Here is a 21,243-nt window from a genome sequence, read left to right as displayed (position 1 = left end):
GTGTGTATGTGTGTGTGTGTTTAAGTGGCATAAGTGTGTTATGTATGTCACACATACAACACACATCACACATATGTACATACTGTACATACATTCATACTCAAACATGTATAACACACACACACACACACACACACACAGTGGGTAGAAATGGAAAGATGACATCTGAGGTTCCAGTTCAGTGTGTTGGTCTAATTACATACACACACATGTCTACCATGCACACACACACACACACACACACAGTGTGTGTCAATGTCTTAAAACAGAACCAAAATTTTGAATTTTGGCAACATCCACATAAATAACCCCTCACCCCACCATACCCCCCAAACACACACACACAAACACACACATGCACACACACACACACACACACACACACACAATGTCTCTGCCTGAGCACACACACACACACACTGCCTCAGCTAACACACACAGACACGCACACATACAGACACACACACACACATGCACACACACACAGACACACACAAAGTCTCTGCCTGAGCACACGCACAGACTGCCTCAGCTAACACACACACACACAGACACACACAGACACATTTTAAGCATTGTATGTCAAAATAATGATACACAATAATTTTGATCTAATAAGGATATAGAACTCTGTGTGTGTGTGTGTGTGTGTGTGTTGAGGCAGTGTTATACATACACCGACACACACAACAAAGAACATGACATTGAAAAGATTTTGAACTTTGGCAACACCCCCACCTACACACACCTACACACACATACACATGCACACACACACACACACACACACACATGCACGCACATGAATTCACATACACACATATAAACATGTAAAGTGATCTGAAAACAGAGTGACCATTGAAATTCCTGAACTTTGGCTAAACCCACATTAAAAGGCCAACTCACACACACACACACACACATACACACACAAACACACACACACACACTTCTATGTCCTTATTAGGTCAAAATGATTGTGTATTATTATTGTGACATGCAATGCATGTTGTCATGTATGTATGTGTGTGTGTGTGTGTGTGCATTTGTGTTTTTCCTGGTGTAAAGGTGTGAGTGACCACTCCTCCTGCAGGTGGGACACAGTCTCAGTGCCCCAGTGACCGCTCCTCTCCAGCATGCCTGCATCCACACACAGTCTGATCTCAAACAGCGGTCTTAATCTGCTCTTTACTGTTTACTTCAGAGAGAAATACCTGGAAATCTCATCAGAGAGAGAGAGAGAGAGAGAGAGAGAGAGAGAGAAGCTCCTGATGAGACAGAGAGATACAGCATGTTGTTCTTGTAAAAGAAATCTTATTCCTATCTTTCCCTGATGTTGTAAACATCGCACCACTATACCTGTTTACTACCAGCCTGACTGCTCCACTGCCATCACCTAGTGCTGAACTGACCCCTGGACTGGTCTGTGGTTTCATTAAGAACTCTTTATTAATTTAAGTGACCATTTTCAGTATCAGTTCATCTGTTCATGACACTTTATAAAGATCAGCTTCAGTTTATGAACCTCCTTTACACCTCCTTTACACCTCCATTCAAGTCTCCTGCACCTGTTATAAGCGCTCTATGACCTCCAGCGTGTTCATGAAGATGAGTTAGACCCAGAGAGGAGATTCTTTTTTCCGGGTTCGAGTATGAGTATGAGTTTTGCTCGACAACGTAATGGGCGACACTGTCACGGATCAGAGACAGGCGAAACTGTGAAAGCCGCGGAAAGTCTACAGGTTTTTCGTTTTTTCTTCTTCTTATTCTCTCTCTCTCTCTCTCTCTCTCTCTCTCTCACTCGCTGCTTCCCTTAGCGTGGGTGACTCGAAAAAGAGGGGGCGGAGGAGGAGGGAAATCCGTCGAACGTTTCCTCCTTTTCCAGTCTCTGATCTGTGATATAAACCATCATTTCAAGCCGCCTAGAACTCAAAAGTGCGCGAGACGCCAAGAGTGATCGCATTCAGAACGCATTGGATATAAGCGCGAGCTTTTGTTTTTCGGCAGTACATTTTGGAGGGGACATAGAACATCATCTACGCCGCTTATTTATTTATTTTGATCACCCCTACAATGTCATCTACAGACGTGGAGAGCCTCCAGCCCGTCCCTCGGCAGCGCAGCAGGTGTATGGACGTGTTCCTGCTCTGCTCCGTTATCACCCTGTTCGTCCTGGTGCTGTCCGGAACCGCGCTCGGGTTCTGGATGCTGAAAGACCTGCGCGCCGAGATGGAACGCCGGCACCCTCCCCCCGATGGCTCCATTAGCCCGATAATCAGCGAAATCCCCCCAAAACTCGACTCGTCCTACAAGGTAAGATCACGGGACACGGTTCGGGTGTGGGACATCAACCAGAGATCGTTTAGCGTGTGAAGTAAACTGCGCCCTACTCCCTCCATACTCCTTGTGTGTTAGTAATAATTGACAGTATCCAGGTGTTGCTCCGTGCACGTGCCAGATGTAAACAAGGTGGACGTGAAGCCAGCTCTTTATCAGTAACAAACGCGTTTCTTTCACTTGTCCCGGGGCAAAATGCCAAAACTTTAAGATGAGTCCTATCATCTAGAGCTGGTCCTTTATTCGATAAATGTTTGTGACGTGATTGAGGAACTAGCACACAAACAGCACGAGCTATCATGGTCAGATATTCATCATCTTCACTTCAGTTGAATACGAATAAAAACAACAGATCAGGAGTTTTGTCATGAAGTCAGAACTACTAGACTACTGAGTGATGTGTTTACTGAAGCGAGTTTAGTTCAGCCGCATGTGCTGATGTTGTTGTTGTGTTGTGTGCTAAGTTGTGTTAGAGTTGATGTTAAGTGTGTTAAGACGTGCAACAACCATCACACACGATCATGTTGCCAACAGCTGAGATAGGTACAAGGTACTGCACCTTCCAGGATTACTGTTAGCCATGTTAGCACCAGATGGAAACATATATTAAAAGACGTGTTTATATAAATATATATTAGAAACATAGATTGATTGATTCATAGCCTAAGGGTTTTGCGTAGCCGCTGGAATCGATTGCTGCATGTTCTCAGTGCGGTAACATCAAGCGTGTGGGCAAGGTGTTGTTTTATTTCCCACAGAGCAGTAAGTGGTTATGGCCTGCAGGCAGAAAGTGGTTAATTTTATCTGATCATTAATGTCTTTCTCTTTCGCTTTGTTTCTTTCAGGTGCAGAATTTTGCCTACTTCTCTCCCGTTTACAGTAAGTGATCACTTTTACCTCAGTTTTAATCTCTTTGTGGCTTTCAGAACCTAGCCTAATGAGTGTGGTCAGAAATCCTACACAGTCATATCGCAAGCATACGCAGTGAAGTGACAGTAATTCATCACAGCTCAATATCATATATATCAGAAATTCTACATTTTTCAGTGTGATTGTTTTTTAGACAGCTTTTCCTCAGCAGAGCTTTGTGTTAATTGTATTCCCTAATTTTTAAACACATGTCTAAAGATATGCAGATGAACTCAAACACAAGTGCTAAGTGTCTCTCTGAATGTTTCGTCCTGCAGGTGTGTTGGAAAACGCCAGCGTGGTGTGGGAGCCGATCCAGTACGGAAACGCCAGCACCGTAGGCTCAAGCTACAGCTATGATGAGAAGAACGCAGTGCTGAAGGTGAACAAGGAAGGTACCTACTTCCTGTACACTCAGCTGAACCTGACCTGCGTTCATCGATGTGGTGAAGGAACCCTCAGCGTCACCTTCTTTGATGATGCGAACAACGAGCTCCTGACCTGCTCACTTCACCTGCAGACTGACCATTCTCACCGTGTAGCGAAAAAATGTTGGACAGTGATTCCTCGTCTTACAGAAGGAAGCCAGCTGATGGCCAGGATGCATGGCTCGGTGAAACCAGACGGATGGAAGCTTGAGCTTAACCACTCCGGATTCGGCATGTTCATGGTGGATTAGAATATGGGGCAGATCTTCACCATCCAGTAGACACTGAGTATGAACTATATATGAATCTATATGCTATGACAGGGTGCTGACTCGAACAATGCTTGAAGAAACCTCAAGGGTTCTCATTTTTGCACTTTTAGAAAGGCGCTGATGTGAAACGTACTTCTGTATCACAATGCCAGCTTATTAGCGCGATATTATACTTTTTTGTTTTTCAATGGAACTTTCATCTCAAAAACCTCTGGGGATTTCTATCCCAAAGATGAAGCACCGATGATCTGAAGCTTCCATGATAACTGATAACAGTATTATGCATCCTGGATATTGCGTTATGTTGGACAATCGACGCTGCTTTCTCAGGAAGAACTTTCTCGAAGCACTATTTATATTTTTATACTAATTATAGTCATCTATTTATATACTGTTTGTACATATGTATTTTTATTCTTCTGATATTTATGTCATTTGTTACAAAACTGTTTTACTGTAAGACAGCAGGTTATTTTTTACTGTTACACAGTAGCTGAAGAGTAGACGTCACTACAGACCGTAGCCGCCAACATGGCTGAAAGCCGGCACAAAGCGCTAATCACAGCTTAGCGCCTTGAAATAGGAGCTCAAGATGCCCTGTACGTGTCTTTATCACAATGTGGCGAAAACGTAATGTCTCTCTGACGGAGACCGGTGATGTGGTTTTATATTCAGGAATGTAATGCTATCATGTAGTCAATAAAAGGGACTTTATTGTACGTCTGAACTGGTGTGCCTTCATCTACATACATCTTATCATAAATAATCTCCTGCTCGTGTATACGTGTCTCACACCATGTACCCAGTGCACTACCTAGGCTGGATAGAGTCACTACCATTACCTGACCACTAGAGACGTGTTAAATCTTACACCCTCTTCACTACACACTATATGGGCAGAGGTTTGTGGACACCTACTCATTTCACCCATATGTGCTTCTTCTCAAAGTAAAAAGTGCACAGTTGTACTGAACGTCTCTGTGTGGAGCTTTACAGTCCAAGAGTCCAAACCCTGCTCCAGCATGATGATGTCCCTGACTCTGAATCAAGCCCTACTGAACACCTTTGGGATGAACTGGACCTGGAGTCTGATCTCACTAATGCTCTGATCACTAATCCCCACAGACACAATCCAACATCTAGTGGAGAACCTTCCAGAAGAGTAAAGCAGAGTGGAGCTGTTGAAATAAATGTGGAGTGAGAATTTCAACAAGCATATACAGGGTTAACAGTCAGGGGTGCAGATACTTTTAGACACACAATACACAATTACACAATACAAGAGCAATCAACAACAACAACAACAACCATTAAAAAAACTCTTTCGGGAAGAGAAAGAACTACAGCGTCATTTTTTTGGCTTGAGAATGAAGAATTACGTCATTAGCGGGTTTCGTCAGTAGCTGACGTTACAGCTCTGAAGGTGTTGCTGTAATTTGCCCCCTAGTGGAGTAATAGGAACTAGCACTCTATTCTACATTTTTTGAACTCGGTTCAGTCCACAATAAAAGTTGAATGTAAATAATTTGGTGGCCAGATTACACCTGTTCCCTGACCCCTGTCTCAGCCAGCAGGCCGTTTACACGATTAACACGAGGGTACACTGTTTAGACACTACCCTACTGAGTGCATTGTTGGTTTTAAGGATGGACCTGTCCCAAATCACACACCGTATTCACTATCTAGGCCATATATATAAATCTAAATACCAGCCTCCGTCAAGCGCGGTCATTAGCGAGTGAACAGCTTTCCTTATTCACTATATAGATCAGAATCTGTAGAGCATTTGCAATATTTTCACACTACCTTATAGTGCAGTGCATTGTGGGATTTCAGTAGTCTACTTGCCCCAAAAAGCACATTCCCAGTACACTAGACACCAGGACAATGTGTCAAAATGACACCCTCTAGTGGTACAATGAAGCACGCCATGTTACCAGTTTTTCCAACAATTCTGTTCTGTCAGAGTTTCCATCATTGCCGAAATTTCATTAGGTGTATCAGGGTGTGGTTCACGACGAGTCTGAAGGTGATACACAGATACAGGTTAAATGACAGCTAGTACCGGTGGTCTCGCCGTACATTAATACTAGCAAGCTACAAAGTGGGAAAGCTTTTTCTACATAATTCCACGTAACAGTGAGCACCAGCAGTGAGTTCACCAAGAAAGTGACAAAGACACAGCTTGATGAATGACAAATTATGCGCAAATTCGCTACGAGACGCGATAAAGCAGCTAAACCGTGAGATATAACTGTGGCTTCAGCGTGGATTTATCTTAAAAACTTGTTTCATTGACTCTTTGAGAAGAGACATTCTGAAGGAAAATGAAGCTTGGACAGAGTTAGCATCGAGACCGTTAGTGCTTCATGTGAGTGTATGAGGCTAGTTACAGTTAGCAGGTTTCGCTAATCTAAGAAGAACGATGCTAGTAAAATATCGCGCAGGACAATTTCCACACTGATTAGCGTGATGTTTAGTTTGTGTTGAAATACCCTATGCAGAAGTGACTAGGGTTCGTCATCAGGCTAAAAAAAGAAAAAAAAACGCCACAGCTGCAAGTCACATGAAAGACTTAAAACACCAGGCATCAAAATGTCTTACTACACACACACACACACACACACACACACACACACACACACACAGCGTGTGGGTTCTGATTAACTATAATGCTGAAGCTGTTCATACGAGGTGGGTGTTGATGTGCTGAGGTCAGTAACTGATGCTCTGTGTGGTAAATGATGTGGAAGTGACAAAAGTCACAGCTTTTTTTTTTTTGTTTTTCCCTGCGTGTGACAGAGTGTGATTTCCACATCGCCGTCCGCTGTCCTGAACTGGAAACCTGCGTTAATGAAAGCCGGAAGTTTCCGACAGCAAGGGGGAAATTTCGCTGAAAAGACACACACACACATACACACACACACACACACACACGTTATATATATATATATATACATATATATCCGCTTTGACACTACACTCAAAATGTAACTGCTTTATATCATGTGTCAAGAAGGAACCTGAAGGAAATTTCCACTGTGGTTGATGATCGGAAGATCCGTGCCCCAGCTCTGCCGACCTGCCACTGCTGGGCCCCTAAGCCAGGCCCTTAACCCTCTCTGCTCCATCACAACTGACCATGCACTCTCACCTTCCAAAGTGAAGAAAGAATCTCTCTGTGCTGTAATGTATGTGTGAGAAAAATAAAGACTTCTTCTATTCTCACACACACACTGGCACACGTCACTTACAGGCAACTCAACTAGCATGGTTTCATTTCTGACCACGCAGCCACAGAAATCAGGCATATGGTACAGACACACACTCTTACCTGTTCAACATCTTTCAGTTTTTACATTAGCATTTTTCACAGGTTTAAAGAAACACAAGGATAAAAAGAGAAAGAAAGAGAGAAAGAAAACCTACACAGGGTTCCATGTCTCTTGCTCTGAAATGTAATGAGTTGGTAGATCTTTACTTCCCTTACTGGTTTGATAAATTAGGCTGAAGTTGGACTGAATGGAGTCCTTCATCCCTTGAAATGAAATCCACAATCCGGTAAATCTCATCTGAGATCTTTTTCATATGTTTTTGTCTTCAGTAAGGATCCTGATGAGGATGGTCACAGATCCGGAGTTCTATCCCAGGAATATTGACCGGTCCGTTCTGAGTCGTTTCCTGTTTAGGAAAAAACACAGATTTAGTCAGGATTGGCTGTGCGTGTGGGTTGTTGATCCTAAATCTACAGAAAGATGACAGATGTCAAAATGACTTTGTCTTCCTGTGAAGAGCACGGTGTGGCTTTACCTAGTTGAGGCCCTACCTTCGTGCATCCGCTGTGACACTGCACTCAAAATGGAACTGCTTTATATCATGTGGCAACCTGAAGGAAATTTCCACTCTGGCATTTTATTGCATTGGTGCCAAGATTAATACAACTGTTTCAGAGTGAAATATGGAAGGAAATATGGCATGGCCTGCAGAGGGCCTGACCTCAATGAATCGCTATATCCCGCTATATACCGTCTCTGATCACAAGAGATCGATGATCTGAATAAATCCGAATAGAAAGACTAGAGCAGAGTAGAAGAATAGTAAAGGAGCAACAGTGAAGGCGTTAACTTTCAGTCTGCGGAGAATTTAAGCGCCCTGACGTGTTGCTCACAGTTTCGGGAAATGGAAGTAAATTTCTTCAGAAGAACATGTCTGCCGTCTGAGACAGGGAGAATGAAAGATGTCAGCGGGGCCACAGTCTGGTGAGTCGTCTCCAGCTGACTTTATCCTCTGAATCACCGGAGGTCCATTACTGCATGATTTTGTCTTGAGAAGGAGATTTAAGAGATCTTGCAGGAGGGTGTTTCCTGCCCTGAACACCTACATTGATTATGATCTTGATTCAACAGATCAATTGATTAAAACCAACTGACATCAAAGCTGCACACCTGAGAATTTAGCCGGTTGAAGACTGGCAGTTTTACTGGCAGTTATGTAAGCAGACAGCCCACCTTGCAGAATTCACTCCGGTTTCTGGAGTTACATATTTTCACACTGTAGATTTACCGGCAACAGCATTGTTCAAAAAACCTTCATACATACAAGCACACAAATCCACAGCTCCAGAGTTCGACCCTGAGCTGAGGGGACAGTATCCCAAAAACATACCAGAAGGTGGACAGACTGCACTACACTGCCCTTAGGTGTGAGTTGGTCTGAACAAGGCACCATGCAATGGATTTTTGCCCCATCAGGGGTATATTCTTGCCTTAGGCCTAGTGTGAAAATATGAGCTATGACTACAGGTTGATACAAAAGTAATCCTGGGAAACAGGAAACCTGTACACTGAACATCCAGTAAACCTGGACACCAGTGGATTTGTGTAGTGGTGTGTTCTCACACTGAATGGTTCGAGAACTTGAATTCTGGGAGCCCTGAGAATTAACACAACATTTCAAAGATCTGCCACAAGTCTCAGTCGTTACGTTGGGGAAATGTGCCATGTGTCATACTCAGCATTCTCGGGGCTTAATTTGCTGATACGATCAGTTTTGGTGCAGATCTTCGTAAATATACTGCGGTTCTCGTTGTTTAAAGAATCTTTCTAGGATTAAGTCTCAGTCAAGATCACACACAAAACCATCAAATGCCCTTCTGACTGTAGAACAAGACATTCATTAATAAAACCAGTGGCCAAGACAAGACAAATTCCACACGTCAGAGACAAATCTAAGTCAATATAGAAAATCCAGATACAGGTCCAAGCAGAGATCGTGGAATGAGGAAGATTAACAAATATATCAGGTTAAATTATTCCAGAACAGATTGACTCCATTCACTGAATATACACAAGAAGTGATGTCCAGTCGCTGCACAGCTGCAGAGGACAGACCTCAGCACTGAGCAGATATTATTCAGGTTATTTGGTTATAAATATATCTAAAACCAAAGTGGTCCAAAGTGAAAGAGCTACGCGAGGGAGAAAAAAAAAACGAGTGGGTGGCTTCTTGTCAAAAGTTTTTTTTTGTTTTCTTTTTTCCCTGAGGCAATCATTTCATTCTCTCACTTTCGGAAGACAAAAAAAATAAACTGCGTCTCAGTTGTTTGTTTGTGGCTACCTTCTGGAAAGTTCAGCAGAGGCTGCAGAAAACCACTGAGTCAGCATTGCATAATACAAACCCATCTTACCCCCCTTTTCTTTCCCCTCTCTCTCTCTCTCAATCTCTCTCTCTCTCCCTCTCTCTCTCTTTCACCACTTCCTCTCTCAGATGTTGTGATCTCTCTCTCCCATACGCTGTCTATCCCGCTCTCTCTCTCTCTGCGTCTCTGCACAGTGTGTAGGCGAAGGTTTTGAAAGTGAGAAAACAGATGACAGATAACCTGCTTGCAAGGTTGCTTTATTCTTCTGACACTGTTTTTGGATGCAATGAACTTCTCTTCTCAGCGAATGAGTTTTAATGCTTTATTGTTGCACGATAATTGATTTGTATCAAGCTGTTTTTTTTTACTTCATATTCTTTTTTTTTTGCCCCTAATCCCCCCTCCCCCACACTCCAGGTTGAGGTTTTTACAATATGTTCCATCAGCATCACCTCTTCCATCTCAACCATGACAAGCATTTTAATCTGAGTCTAGTTCTTAAAAGATGACTAATGTATAGTAAGAAACTGATCTTATCTTATTCCTGTATACTTCCTCCCTGCTTAGCAACACCGTTTGTGTAGGCTGTAGATGCAGGATGCAGAAATACCAATGTATAACCCACTGCAGCACAATTTATAGTAAGCTTTGCGCTTCTTACTCATTCGATAGAACAAGTCTGAACAGGCCAGGCTATCAGAGCGACGGAGCCGAGACAGAATCCCCACTCTTACGTGCAGTTTTACCCATAAGGTCTGGGCAGATTTCCATGAGAAGATTAAAATAAGTTAAACTTGTCTGGTTCTTTGCTGATATTTTGCTTTGTTTTGACAGTAACATGACCGCACTGACGCTCACTGATTCTCCTCACCAGCGTCATAAACCTGCCTCTTCAACTGTACCTGAATTGATCGGCTTTAAAGCCTTTTGGCTTTGCTTCAGAGATTAGAATGAAGTCTATTTGATGCAGGTTTGAACCTCATGTGCGTTACTTTAGCTCAAGTGGCTAAGGCTCTGGGTTGTTGATTGGAGGATCAGGGTTCAAGCTCCACTGTTGGGGAACTGAGCAAGTCCCTTAACCCTCTCACTGCTCCTGCTCTCTGACCGCAACTTCCTCAACTGGGATATGCAAAGAAAAGAATTCCACTGTGCTGTAATGCATGTGTGGTGATAATAAAGCTTCTTCTTTTTTTTTCGTTACACCAGACTGTTCTCACCCTGATTGTTACAAAGCTCTGCTTGTTGCAGGTCTCTTCAGCTACAGTCATATACATGTGCAAAAGCATGTGAGTGGTGGTAGCTCAAGTGGTTAAGGCTTTGGGTTGTTGACCAGGGTTGAAGCCCGAGCACTGCCAAGCTGCCATCATCGGGCCCTTTTCCTGCTCCAGGGGTGCAGCATCATGGCTGACCCTGCACTCTGACCCCAACTTCTAAGAATGGGATATGTGAAGGAAGTATTTCACTGTACATGTGACAAATAATGGCTACTTAAAAGGTCCAGGTCCAGGACATGCGATTACATCAATTCCTTTTTTTGTGTCCTTGCACTAACTTCCTGTCAGGATATTGTGTCAGTTATAAAATTCTTCAGCTCCTCATTAGTCTTCCTCTTCTCCTCAGATGGTCTGGTCTTTTTATCGTCCCTCAGACTCATTTAGGTCTGATTGACTGATTTGATTTTCTTCTTCTGCTCTTAAGCTCACCTTAGAGAAGCCCAATAAAGCAATTTACTTGATGAAAGTAACTTGTTTAATTCTTATTATTATTACTGCTATTTATTATTTTGAATATTCATTTATTTTTTAACTGTTTATGATGAATGCTTATAGACTTTGTTTTATGCTACGCTGCTTTAATTTTGCCCCCATGTCTTGTGAGGCTTTTTCAAAGATAATATAGCTATAAGATATATATATAAGAAAAAAGATTTTCAGCTTCATTAAACACAAGAATTTGACCTCAACAACGTGCCAAAAATGTTAGTCATCAGCTTTCTCAGTTTTACCATAAACCTGGAAGTTTCCAGATCCCACAGTTTTTTGTTCCAGGAAGAATGTAATATTCAGTAGTTCACTTGCACTGCTGCCCAGCTCGCTACAAGACTTCAAGCAATTACATTCATTTTCTACATCTGGCTAACAATCCGAGTTACATAACTCACTCCATGACATCACTGTAACCTGGCTAACATAACTAGCTGAAACTCATCTGCCTAGCCTGTTTAGTTAACACTGAAGGAGTGTGTGTGTGGGGGGGGGGGGGAATGTTAATGTTAACAGATTATTTATCTATTGTAAGAGATTCTCAGTTCCACACTTCAGCTCTGAATCAGTCTGAAACGATGAAGCAAATATATATATATTTGTTTATTTTTTCCTTACATGAAGACAAAGATGTGATTTGACATTTAACAGCGATAACAAAATCCAAATCATTATCTGTTCAGAAAAAATAAAACACATCATGGCTCAGGGAGAAGAAAATGGTTTAAAACAATTACCCTGAGAAATACAGTCAACACTATACGGCAAAATAAATAATTCCTGGCCTCTGACTATATTTTTTTAAGTGTGTAATCCCGGCTCCTGCTCCCTCAGACGATCTACACACTCGTCTCCACTTCCTTCCACTCAGACAGGAGGACACTGTATAATTACATAAATAATGAGTATCTCATTTAGGTCAAGAGATCCAGAACACTGCAGCATTTCAGCTTTGTGTGTTGCCTCAGTTTTAAGATTGAGGGTCAGTTTAGCAGCTCGTATCTCAATAAATTACAGAGTCGAGTCTTCTTCTCGCCAAAAGTTCACTCCTCCACCTTGATGGGGACCGCCAGGTTCATGCCAGTTCACACCCAGGTGGCAGAACCACACCATGATTCCCTTTACAGCAGGGTTCCCCAACCCTTGTTTTGTACCATGGACCAATTTGAGACTGGACAACTGTTCCAAGGCCTGGGGCAGGGGAGGGGGGTTATGGGGGGCTTGTGGGGTGATTGATGGGGGAGCTCTCTAGTGACATTTTAGCATGTGATAGTTTGCGGACTTACAGAAGTATGGATTTTAAGTTATATATTTAAAATTATAAGTTTATTGTTTCTTTACAGCCCGGTACCAAATGATCTGCAGCCCAGTACCAAATGATCTGCAGCCCAGTACCAAATGATCTGCAGCCCAGTACCAAATGATCTGCAGCCCAGTACCAAATGATCTGCAGCCCAGTAAAAAATGATCTGCAGCCCAGTAAAAAATGATCTGCAGCCCAGTAAAAAATGATCTGCAGCCCAGTACCAAATGATCTGCAGCCCAGTAAAAAATGATCTGCAGCCCAGTACCAAATGATCTGCAGCCCAGTACCAAATGATCTGCAGCCCAGTACCAAATGATCTGCAGCCCAGTAAAAAATGATCTGCAGCCCAGTACCAAATGATCTGCAGCCCAGTACCAAATGATCTGTAGCCCAGTAAAAAATGATCTGCAGCCCAGTACCAAATGATCTGCAGCCCAGTAAAAAATGATCTGCAGCCCAGTACCAAATGATCTGCAGCCCAGTAAAAAATGATCTGCAGCCCAGTACCAAATGATCTGCAGCCCAGTACCAAATGATCTGCAGCCCAGTAAAAAATGATCTGCAGCCCAGTAAAAAATGATCTGCAGCCCAGTACCAAATGATCTGCAGCTCAGTACCAAATGATCCGTGGCCCAGTTCTGGTGGTTGGGGACCCCTGCTCTTACAGCATGTGTACCATGCTGTGGTTCTGTTTCAATAAATACTTCCTGCTTGTCAAATACTAAAAAGTTAAATATTATAGATATATATATTACTTTTTTTTTTTATTTTTAAAAAGTGCACACTTGTGTGATGTTTGTGTTTATACGCTATATCATGAAACCACCAAAGAAGTTTTCGCTCGATCCTTCTGACAAGCAGCTCTTATCGACCGAGACGAACACCTCCTCCTTTCTGTGCAGCAGGAAGACTCCGCCCAGGTAGCTGCTGCAGTGGTTCCTGTCATGAGCCTTCATCTGGTTCAGGGAGCTGTGCCTGCATGCAAACACACAGCATCACAACCGCACATCAACCACAGGACCATCCTAACACTACCCCTATAACCTACTTCATGCAGAGTGTTCCAAAACAGGAAGGGACCTGAGGGAACCGCTGGGTTCTTGTCCTAGTTCGTTTCTCAGCTCTCACACATCTGTCAGGTGTGTGTGTGTGTGTGTGTGTACCTGTTGTCCACCATCAGGCTGATGGGGACGTTGCTGTATCGTGATGAGTTCAGTTTGACCTCGTGCTTGAAGGTGTTGCAGTTGTTTGTGAAGGACACTTTGGAGAACAGGTAGTAGAAGCCTTCTCTCTGGATCACCAGGCTTCCGTTTCTGTAGCTGAAATTGTGTGTGAACGCAGGAAAGCCATTTTCACTCCACTGTATCACCCCCAGCTCTGAGGTCGGGGCTGCAACAAACACATCAACACACAGGATTAGTACTGCTGTCTGTGTGTGTGTGTGTGTGTGTGTGTGTGAGATAGAGGGAGAGAGAGAGTGCATGAATATGTGTGTGTATGTGTGGGAAAGTGCATGAGAATGTGTGTGTAAGTGCCTGTGTGCATGTGTGTGCTTGTGTGTGTGCGTGTGTTAAATATAGTGATGGTGAAGGTTCTCACTGGCAACCATGTTGTTTTTAACCATTATTAACCAATCAAAGTTCACTGTAGAAGACCAGCTTGTGTAATGTTCAGTGCCCCCTGCTGTCTGTGGGGTGAAACTACACTGAGATATAATATAATAATGAATAGTATAATAATAATGAAGAGGACGAATCTCCTCCAGGTGTCAGGAGATTTCTAATTATTACACATAACCTGGATGTCTCCTCACCTGGACACCTGACCATCACATCCACATGACCCGGTCAGACCACGGCTGTGACGTGTCAGGCTGGTGAGCGTAATGAATGAGGACAGGAAACTTTTTTTAAAGTGGTCTTTGTGGCTGATATGAAATGCTAGTGCAGCAATTTCTTCACCAATGGTTTGAATGTGTGCGACTTTCACCACGAGTTCTGTGTGTGTACTGTGTGTGTATATAGTGTGTGTATAGTGTGTGTATAGTGTGTGTATATAGTATGTGTATAGTGTGTGTATATAGTGTGTGTATATAGTATGTGTATAGTGTGTGTATATAGTGTGTGTTGTGTGTGTATAGTGTGTGTGTATAGTATGTGTGTGTATAGTGTGCATGTATAGTGTGTGTATCGTGTGTGTATAATGTGTGTATAGTGTGTGTATACTGTGTGTATAGTGTGTGTGTGTAGTGTGTGTGTGTAGTGTGTGTATAGTGTTTGTGTATAGTCTGTGTGTGTGAGGTGTGTGTATAGTCTGTGTGTGAGGTGTGTGTATAGTGTGTGTATAGTGTGTGTATATAGTATGTGTATAGTGTGTGTATATAGTGTGTGTTGTGTGTGTATAGTGTGTGTGTGTATAGTATGTGTGTGTATAGTGTGCATGTATAGTGTGTGTATCGTGTGTGTATAATGTGTGTATAGTGTGTGTATACTGTGTGTATAGTGTGTGTGTGTAGTGTGTGTATAGTGTTTGTGTATAGTCTGTGTGTGTGAGGTGTGTGTATAGTCTGTGTGTGAGGTGTGTGTATAGTGTGTGTATAGTCTGTGTGTGAGGTGTGTGTATAGTGTGTGTATACAGTATGTGTATAGTGTGTGTATATAGTGTGTTGTGTGTGTATAGTGTGTGTGTGTATAGTATGTGTGTGTATAGTGTGCATGTATAGTGTGTGTATCGTGTGTGTATAATGTGTGTATAGTGTGTGTATACTGTGTGTATAGTGTGTGTGTGTAGTGTGTGTGTGTAGTGTGTGTATAGTGTTTGTGTATAGTCTGTGTGTGTGAGGTGTGCGTATAGTGTGTGTATAGTGTGTGTATAGTGTGTGTATAGTGTGTGTATATAGTATGTGTATAGTGTGTGTATATAGTGTGTGTATATAGTATGTGTATAGTGTGTGTATATAGTGTGTGTTGTGTGTGTATAGTGTGTGTGTATAGTATGTGTGTGTATAGTGTGCATGTATAGTGTGTGTATCGTGTGTGTATAATGTGTGTATAGTGTGTGTATACTGTGTGTATAGTGTGTGTGTGTAGTGTGTGTGTGTAGTGTGTGTATAGTGTTTGTGTATAGTCTGTGTGTGTGAGGTGTGTGTATAGTCTGTGTGTGTGAGGTGTGTGTATAGTGTGTGTGTAGTGTGTGTATAGTGTGTGTATAGTCTGTGTGTATGTGTGTGTGTGTATAGTGTGTGTGTAGTGTGTATAGTGTGTCTGTATAGTGTGTGTATAATGTGTGTATAGTGTTTGTGTATAGTGTGTGTGTGTGTGTGTGTGTATGTGTCTCACGGTGCATTAGATGCAGAAATGCAGCTGTTTTGGTCTCAGTTTCAGATTTGGTGATCGGCTGTGGAGTTTTGTTAAAACCTGGAGAGACACAACAAATAAATACAAATAACACAATAATAAATAAACACAATAATAATAAACAATAATAAATTAAACAATAATAAGTAAACACAATGAATAAACACAATAATTAAACACAAATACACAAATAAACACAGTAATAAATAAAAAAAATGATAAATAAACAAAATAATAAAAAACAATGATAAAAAAAATAATAATTGAATAAATAATATAAAAATAAAATAAGTAAACACATTAAATAAAAAAAGAAACACAATAATAAATAAACAAAATAATTTAAAAAAAACAAAAAAACAATAATAAATTAAAAACAGTAATAAATAAACAGAGTTGTGTGCAGTAATGCAGTGTGTGTTTCTGTACCAGAATCATCCCAGGTATTGTTTTCTCCCTGAAAATGAAGCAGTGGGATTGTTAGCATGCATCAATACACACAAATATACACACACACGAATACACACAAATATACACACACACAAATACAGACAAATACACACACACACAAATACAGACAAATACACACACATGAATACAAACAAATATACACACACACGAATACACACAAATATACACACACACGAATACACACAAATATACACACACACGAATACACACAAATATACACACACACGAATACACACAAATATACACACACACGAATACACACAAATATACACACACACGAATACACACAAATATACACACACACGAATACACACAAATATACACACACACGAATACACACAAATATACACACACACGAATACACACAAATATACACACACACGAATACACACAAATATACACACACACGAATACAGACAAATACACACACATGAATACAGACAAATACACACACATGAATACAGACAAATATACACACATGAACACACAAATATACACACATGAATACAGACAAATATACACACACACGAATACACACAAATACACACAAATATACACGAATACACACATATATACACAAATACACACGAATACACACAAATACACACAAATATACACAAATACACACATATATACACAAATACACACGAATACACACAAATACACACAAATATACACGAATACACACATATATACACAAATATACACGAATACACACAAATATACACACACGAATACACACAAATATACACACACACGAATACACACAAATACACACACACAAATACACACAAATATACACACACGAATACACACAAATATACACACACACGAATACACAAATATACACACATGAATACAGACAAATATACACACACGAATACACACAAATACACACATATATATATATATATATATACACACACACACAAATACACACAAATATACACGAATACACACAAATACACACACACAAATACACACAAATATACACACACGAATACACACAAATATACACACACACGAATACACACAAATACACACACACAAATACACACAAATATACACACACGAATACACACAAATATACACACACACGAATACACACAAATATACACACACACGAATACACAAATATACACACATGAATACAGACAAATATACACACACGAATACACACAAATATACACACACACGAATACACACAAATATACACACACACGAATACACAAATATACACACATGAATACACACAAATATACACACACACGAATACACACAAATATACACACACACGAATACACACAAATACACACATATATATATATATATATACACACACACACAAATACACACAAATATACACGAATACACACAAATATACACACACGAATACACACAAATATACACACACGAATACACACAAATATACACACACGAATACACACAAATACACACATATATATATATATATACACACACACACAAATACACACAAATATACACGAATACACACAAATATACACACACGAATACACACAAATATACACACACGAATACACACAAATATACACACACGAATACACACAAATATACACACACGAATACACACAAATATACACACACGAATACACACAAATACACACACGAATACACACAAATACACACACATGAATACACACAAATACACACACATGAATACACACAAATACACACACATGAATACACACAAATATAAACACACACGAATACACACAAATATACACACACACGAATACACACAAATACACACACATGAATACACACAAATACACACACATGAATACACACAAATACACACACATGAATACACACAAATATACACACACACGAATACAGACAAATACACACACATGAATACAGACAAATATACACACACACGAATACACACAAATATACACACACGAATACACACAAATACACACACATGAATACACACAAATATACACACACACGAATACACACAAATATACACACACACAAATACAGACAAATATACACACACACGAATACACACAAATATACACACACACAAATACACACAAATACACACACATGAATACAGACAAATACACACACATGAATACACACAAATATACACACACACGAATACAGACAAATACACACACACGAATACACACAAATATACACACACACAAATACACACACACGAATACACACAAATACACACACACGAATACAGACAAATACACACACATGAATACAGACAAATACACACACACGAATACACACAAATATACACACACACGAATACAGACAAATACACACACACACGAATACACACAAATATACACACACACAAATACAGACAAATATACACACACACGAATACAGACAAATACACACACACGAATACACACAAATATACACACACACAAATACAGACAAATACACACACATGAATACACACAAATATACACACACATGAATACAGACAAATACACACACATGAATACACACAAATATACACACACATGAATACAGACAAATACACACACATGAATACACACAAATATACACACACATGAATACACACAAATACACACACACGAATACACACAAATATACACACACATGAATACAGACAAATACACACCCATGAATACACACAAATATACACACACATGAATACACACAAATACACACACACGAATACACACAAATATACACACACATGAATACAGACAAATACACACACATGAATACACACAAATATACACACACACGAATACACACAAATACACACACGAATACACACAAATATACACACACGAATACACACAAATACACACACACGAATACAGACAAATACACACACATGAATACACACAAATATACACACACGAATACACACAAATACACACACATGAATACACACAAATATACACACATGAATACACACAAATATACACACACACGAATACACACAAATACACACACATGAATACACACAAATATACACACACACAAATACAGACAAATATACACACACGAATACACACAAACACACACACACGAATACACACAAATACACACACATGAATACACACAAATATACACACACATGAATACACACAAATACACACACACGAATACACACAAATATACACACACATGAATACAGACAAATACACACCCATGAATACACACAAATATACACACACATGAATACACACAAATACACACACACGAATACAGACAAATACACACACATGAATACACACAAATATACACACACACGAATACACACAAATACACACACACGAATACAGACAAATACACACACATGAATACACACAAATATACACACACATGAATACAGACAAATACACACCCATGAATACACACAAATATACACACACATGAATACAGACAAATACACACCCATGAATACACACAAATATACACACACACGAATACACACAAATACACACACATGAATACAGACAAATACACACACATGAATACACACAAATATACACACACATGAATACAGACAAATACACACCCATGAATACACACAAATATACACACACATGAATACACACAAATACACACACACGAATACACACAAATATACACACACATGAATACAGACAAATACACACACATGAATACACACAAATATACACACACGAATACACACAAATACACACACATGAATACACACAAATATACACACATGAATACACACAAATATACACACACACGAATACACACAAATACACACACATGAATACACACAAATATACACACACACAAATACAGACAAATATACACACACACGAATACACACAAACACACACACACGAATACACACAAATACACACACATGAATACACACAAATATACACACACATGAATACACACAAATACACACACACGAATACACACAAATATACACACACATGAATACAGACAAATACACACCCATGAATACACACAAATATACACACACATGAATACACACAAATACACACACACGAATACAGACAAATACACACACATGAATACACACAAATATACACACACACGAATACACACAAATACACACACACGAATACAGACAAATACACACACATGAATACACACAAATATACACACACATGAATACAGACAAATACACACCCATGAATACACACAAATATACACACACATGAATACAGACAAATACACACCCATGAATACACACAAATATACACACACACGAATACACACAAATACACACACATGAATACAGACAAATACACACACATGAATACACACAAATATACACACACATGAATACAGACAAATACACACCCATGAATACACACAAATATACACACACATGAATACACACAAATACACACACACGAATACACACAAATATACACACACATGAATACAGACAAATACACACACATGAATACACACAAATATACACACACACGAATACACACAAATACACACACGAATACACACAAATATACACACACACGAATACAGACAAATACACACACATGAATACACACAAATATACACACACACGAATACACACAAATACACACACATGAATACAGACAAATACACACACATGAATACACACAAATACACACACATGAATACAGACAAATACACACACATGAATACACACAAATATACACACACATGAATACAGACAAATACACACACATGAATACACACAAATATACACACACATG

The 21,243-nt window shown here is 40.0% G+C and overlaps 2 protein-coding genes across 2 annotated transcripts in view; one reads left to right on the top strand and one right to left on the bottom strand.

Moving 5' to 3' along the window:
• The first annotated feature begins 1,823 nt into the window (after positions 1-1,823).
• LOC131347173 (uncharacterized) lies at positions 1,824-4,671 on the top strand. The gene is made up of 3 exons (XM_058381105.1): positions 1,824-2,313; positions 3,183-3,216; positions 3,525-4,671. Exons 1-3 carry the CDS (start codon positions 2,074-2,076, stop codon positions 3,923-3,925), a joined length of 675 nt encoding a protein of 224 aa, XP_058237088.1. The 5' UTR covers positions 1,824-2,073; the 3' UTR covers positions 3,926-4,671.
• Positions 4,672-11,932: 7,261 nt separating this feature from the next.
• Positions 11,933-21,243, bottom strand: part of LOC131347169 (tumor necrosis factor ligand superfamily member 6) — a 20,590-nt gene continuing 11,279 nt past the window's right edge. Inside the window, exons 5-8 of the mRNA XM_058381103.1 lie at positions 16,439-16,466; positions 15,992-16,069; positions 13,817-14,042; positions 11,933-13,628 (exon numbers count right to left, since the gene is read on the bottom strand). Coding sequence (XP_058237086.1) covers positions 13,463-13,628; positions 13,817-14,042; positions 15,992-16,069; positions 16,439-16,466 — 498 coding nt within the window. The 3' untranslated portion in view covers positions 11,933-13,462. The remainder of the gene's footprint in view (positions 13,629-13,816; positions 14,043-15,991; positions 16,070-16,438; positions 16,467-21,243) is intronic.

Source organism: Hemibagrus wyckioides, linkage group LG26 (genome assembly GCF_019097595.1).
Source record: "Hemibagrus wyckioides isolate EC202008001 linkage group LG26, SWU_Hwy_1.0, whole genome shotgun sequence".
Classification (NCBI taxonomy): Eukaryota; Metazoa; Chordata; class Actinopteri; order Siluriformes; family Bagridae; genus Hemibagrus; species Hemibagrus wyckioides.
The sequence above is the reverse complement of the archived record's forward strand: the minus strand, read 5'-3'. Positions and strand labels throughout refer to the sequence as shown.

What these genes read in the sequence shown, in the direction of transcription:
- LOC131347173 (XM_058381105.1), top strand. Translation starts at nt 2,074, where the DNA reads ATGTCATCTACAGACGTGGAGAGCCTCCAGCCCGTCCCTCGGCAGCGC. An exon ending in AACTCGACTCGTCCTACAAG is followed by an intron (nt 2,314 to 3,182) that starts GTAAGATCACGG and finishes TGTTTCTTTCAG; the next exon opens with GTGCAGAATTTTGCCTACTT. An exon ending in CTACTTCTCTCCCGTTTACA is followed by an intron (nt 3,217 to 3,524) that starts GTAAGTGATCAC and finishes TTCGTCCTGCAG; the next exon opens with GTGTGTTGGAAAACGCCAGC.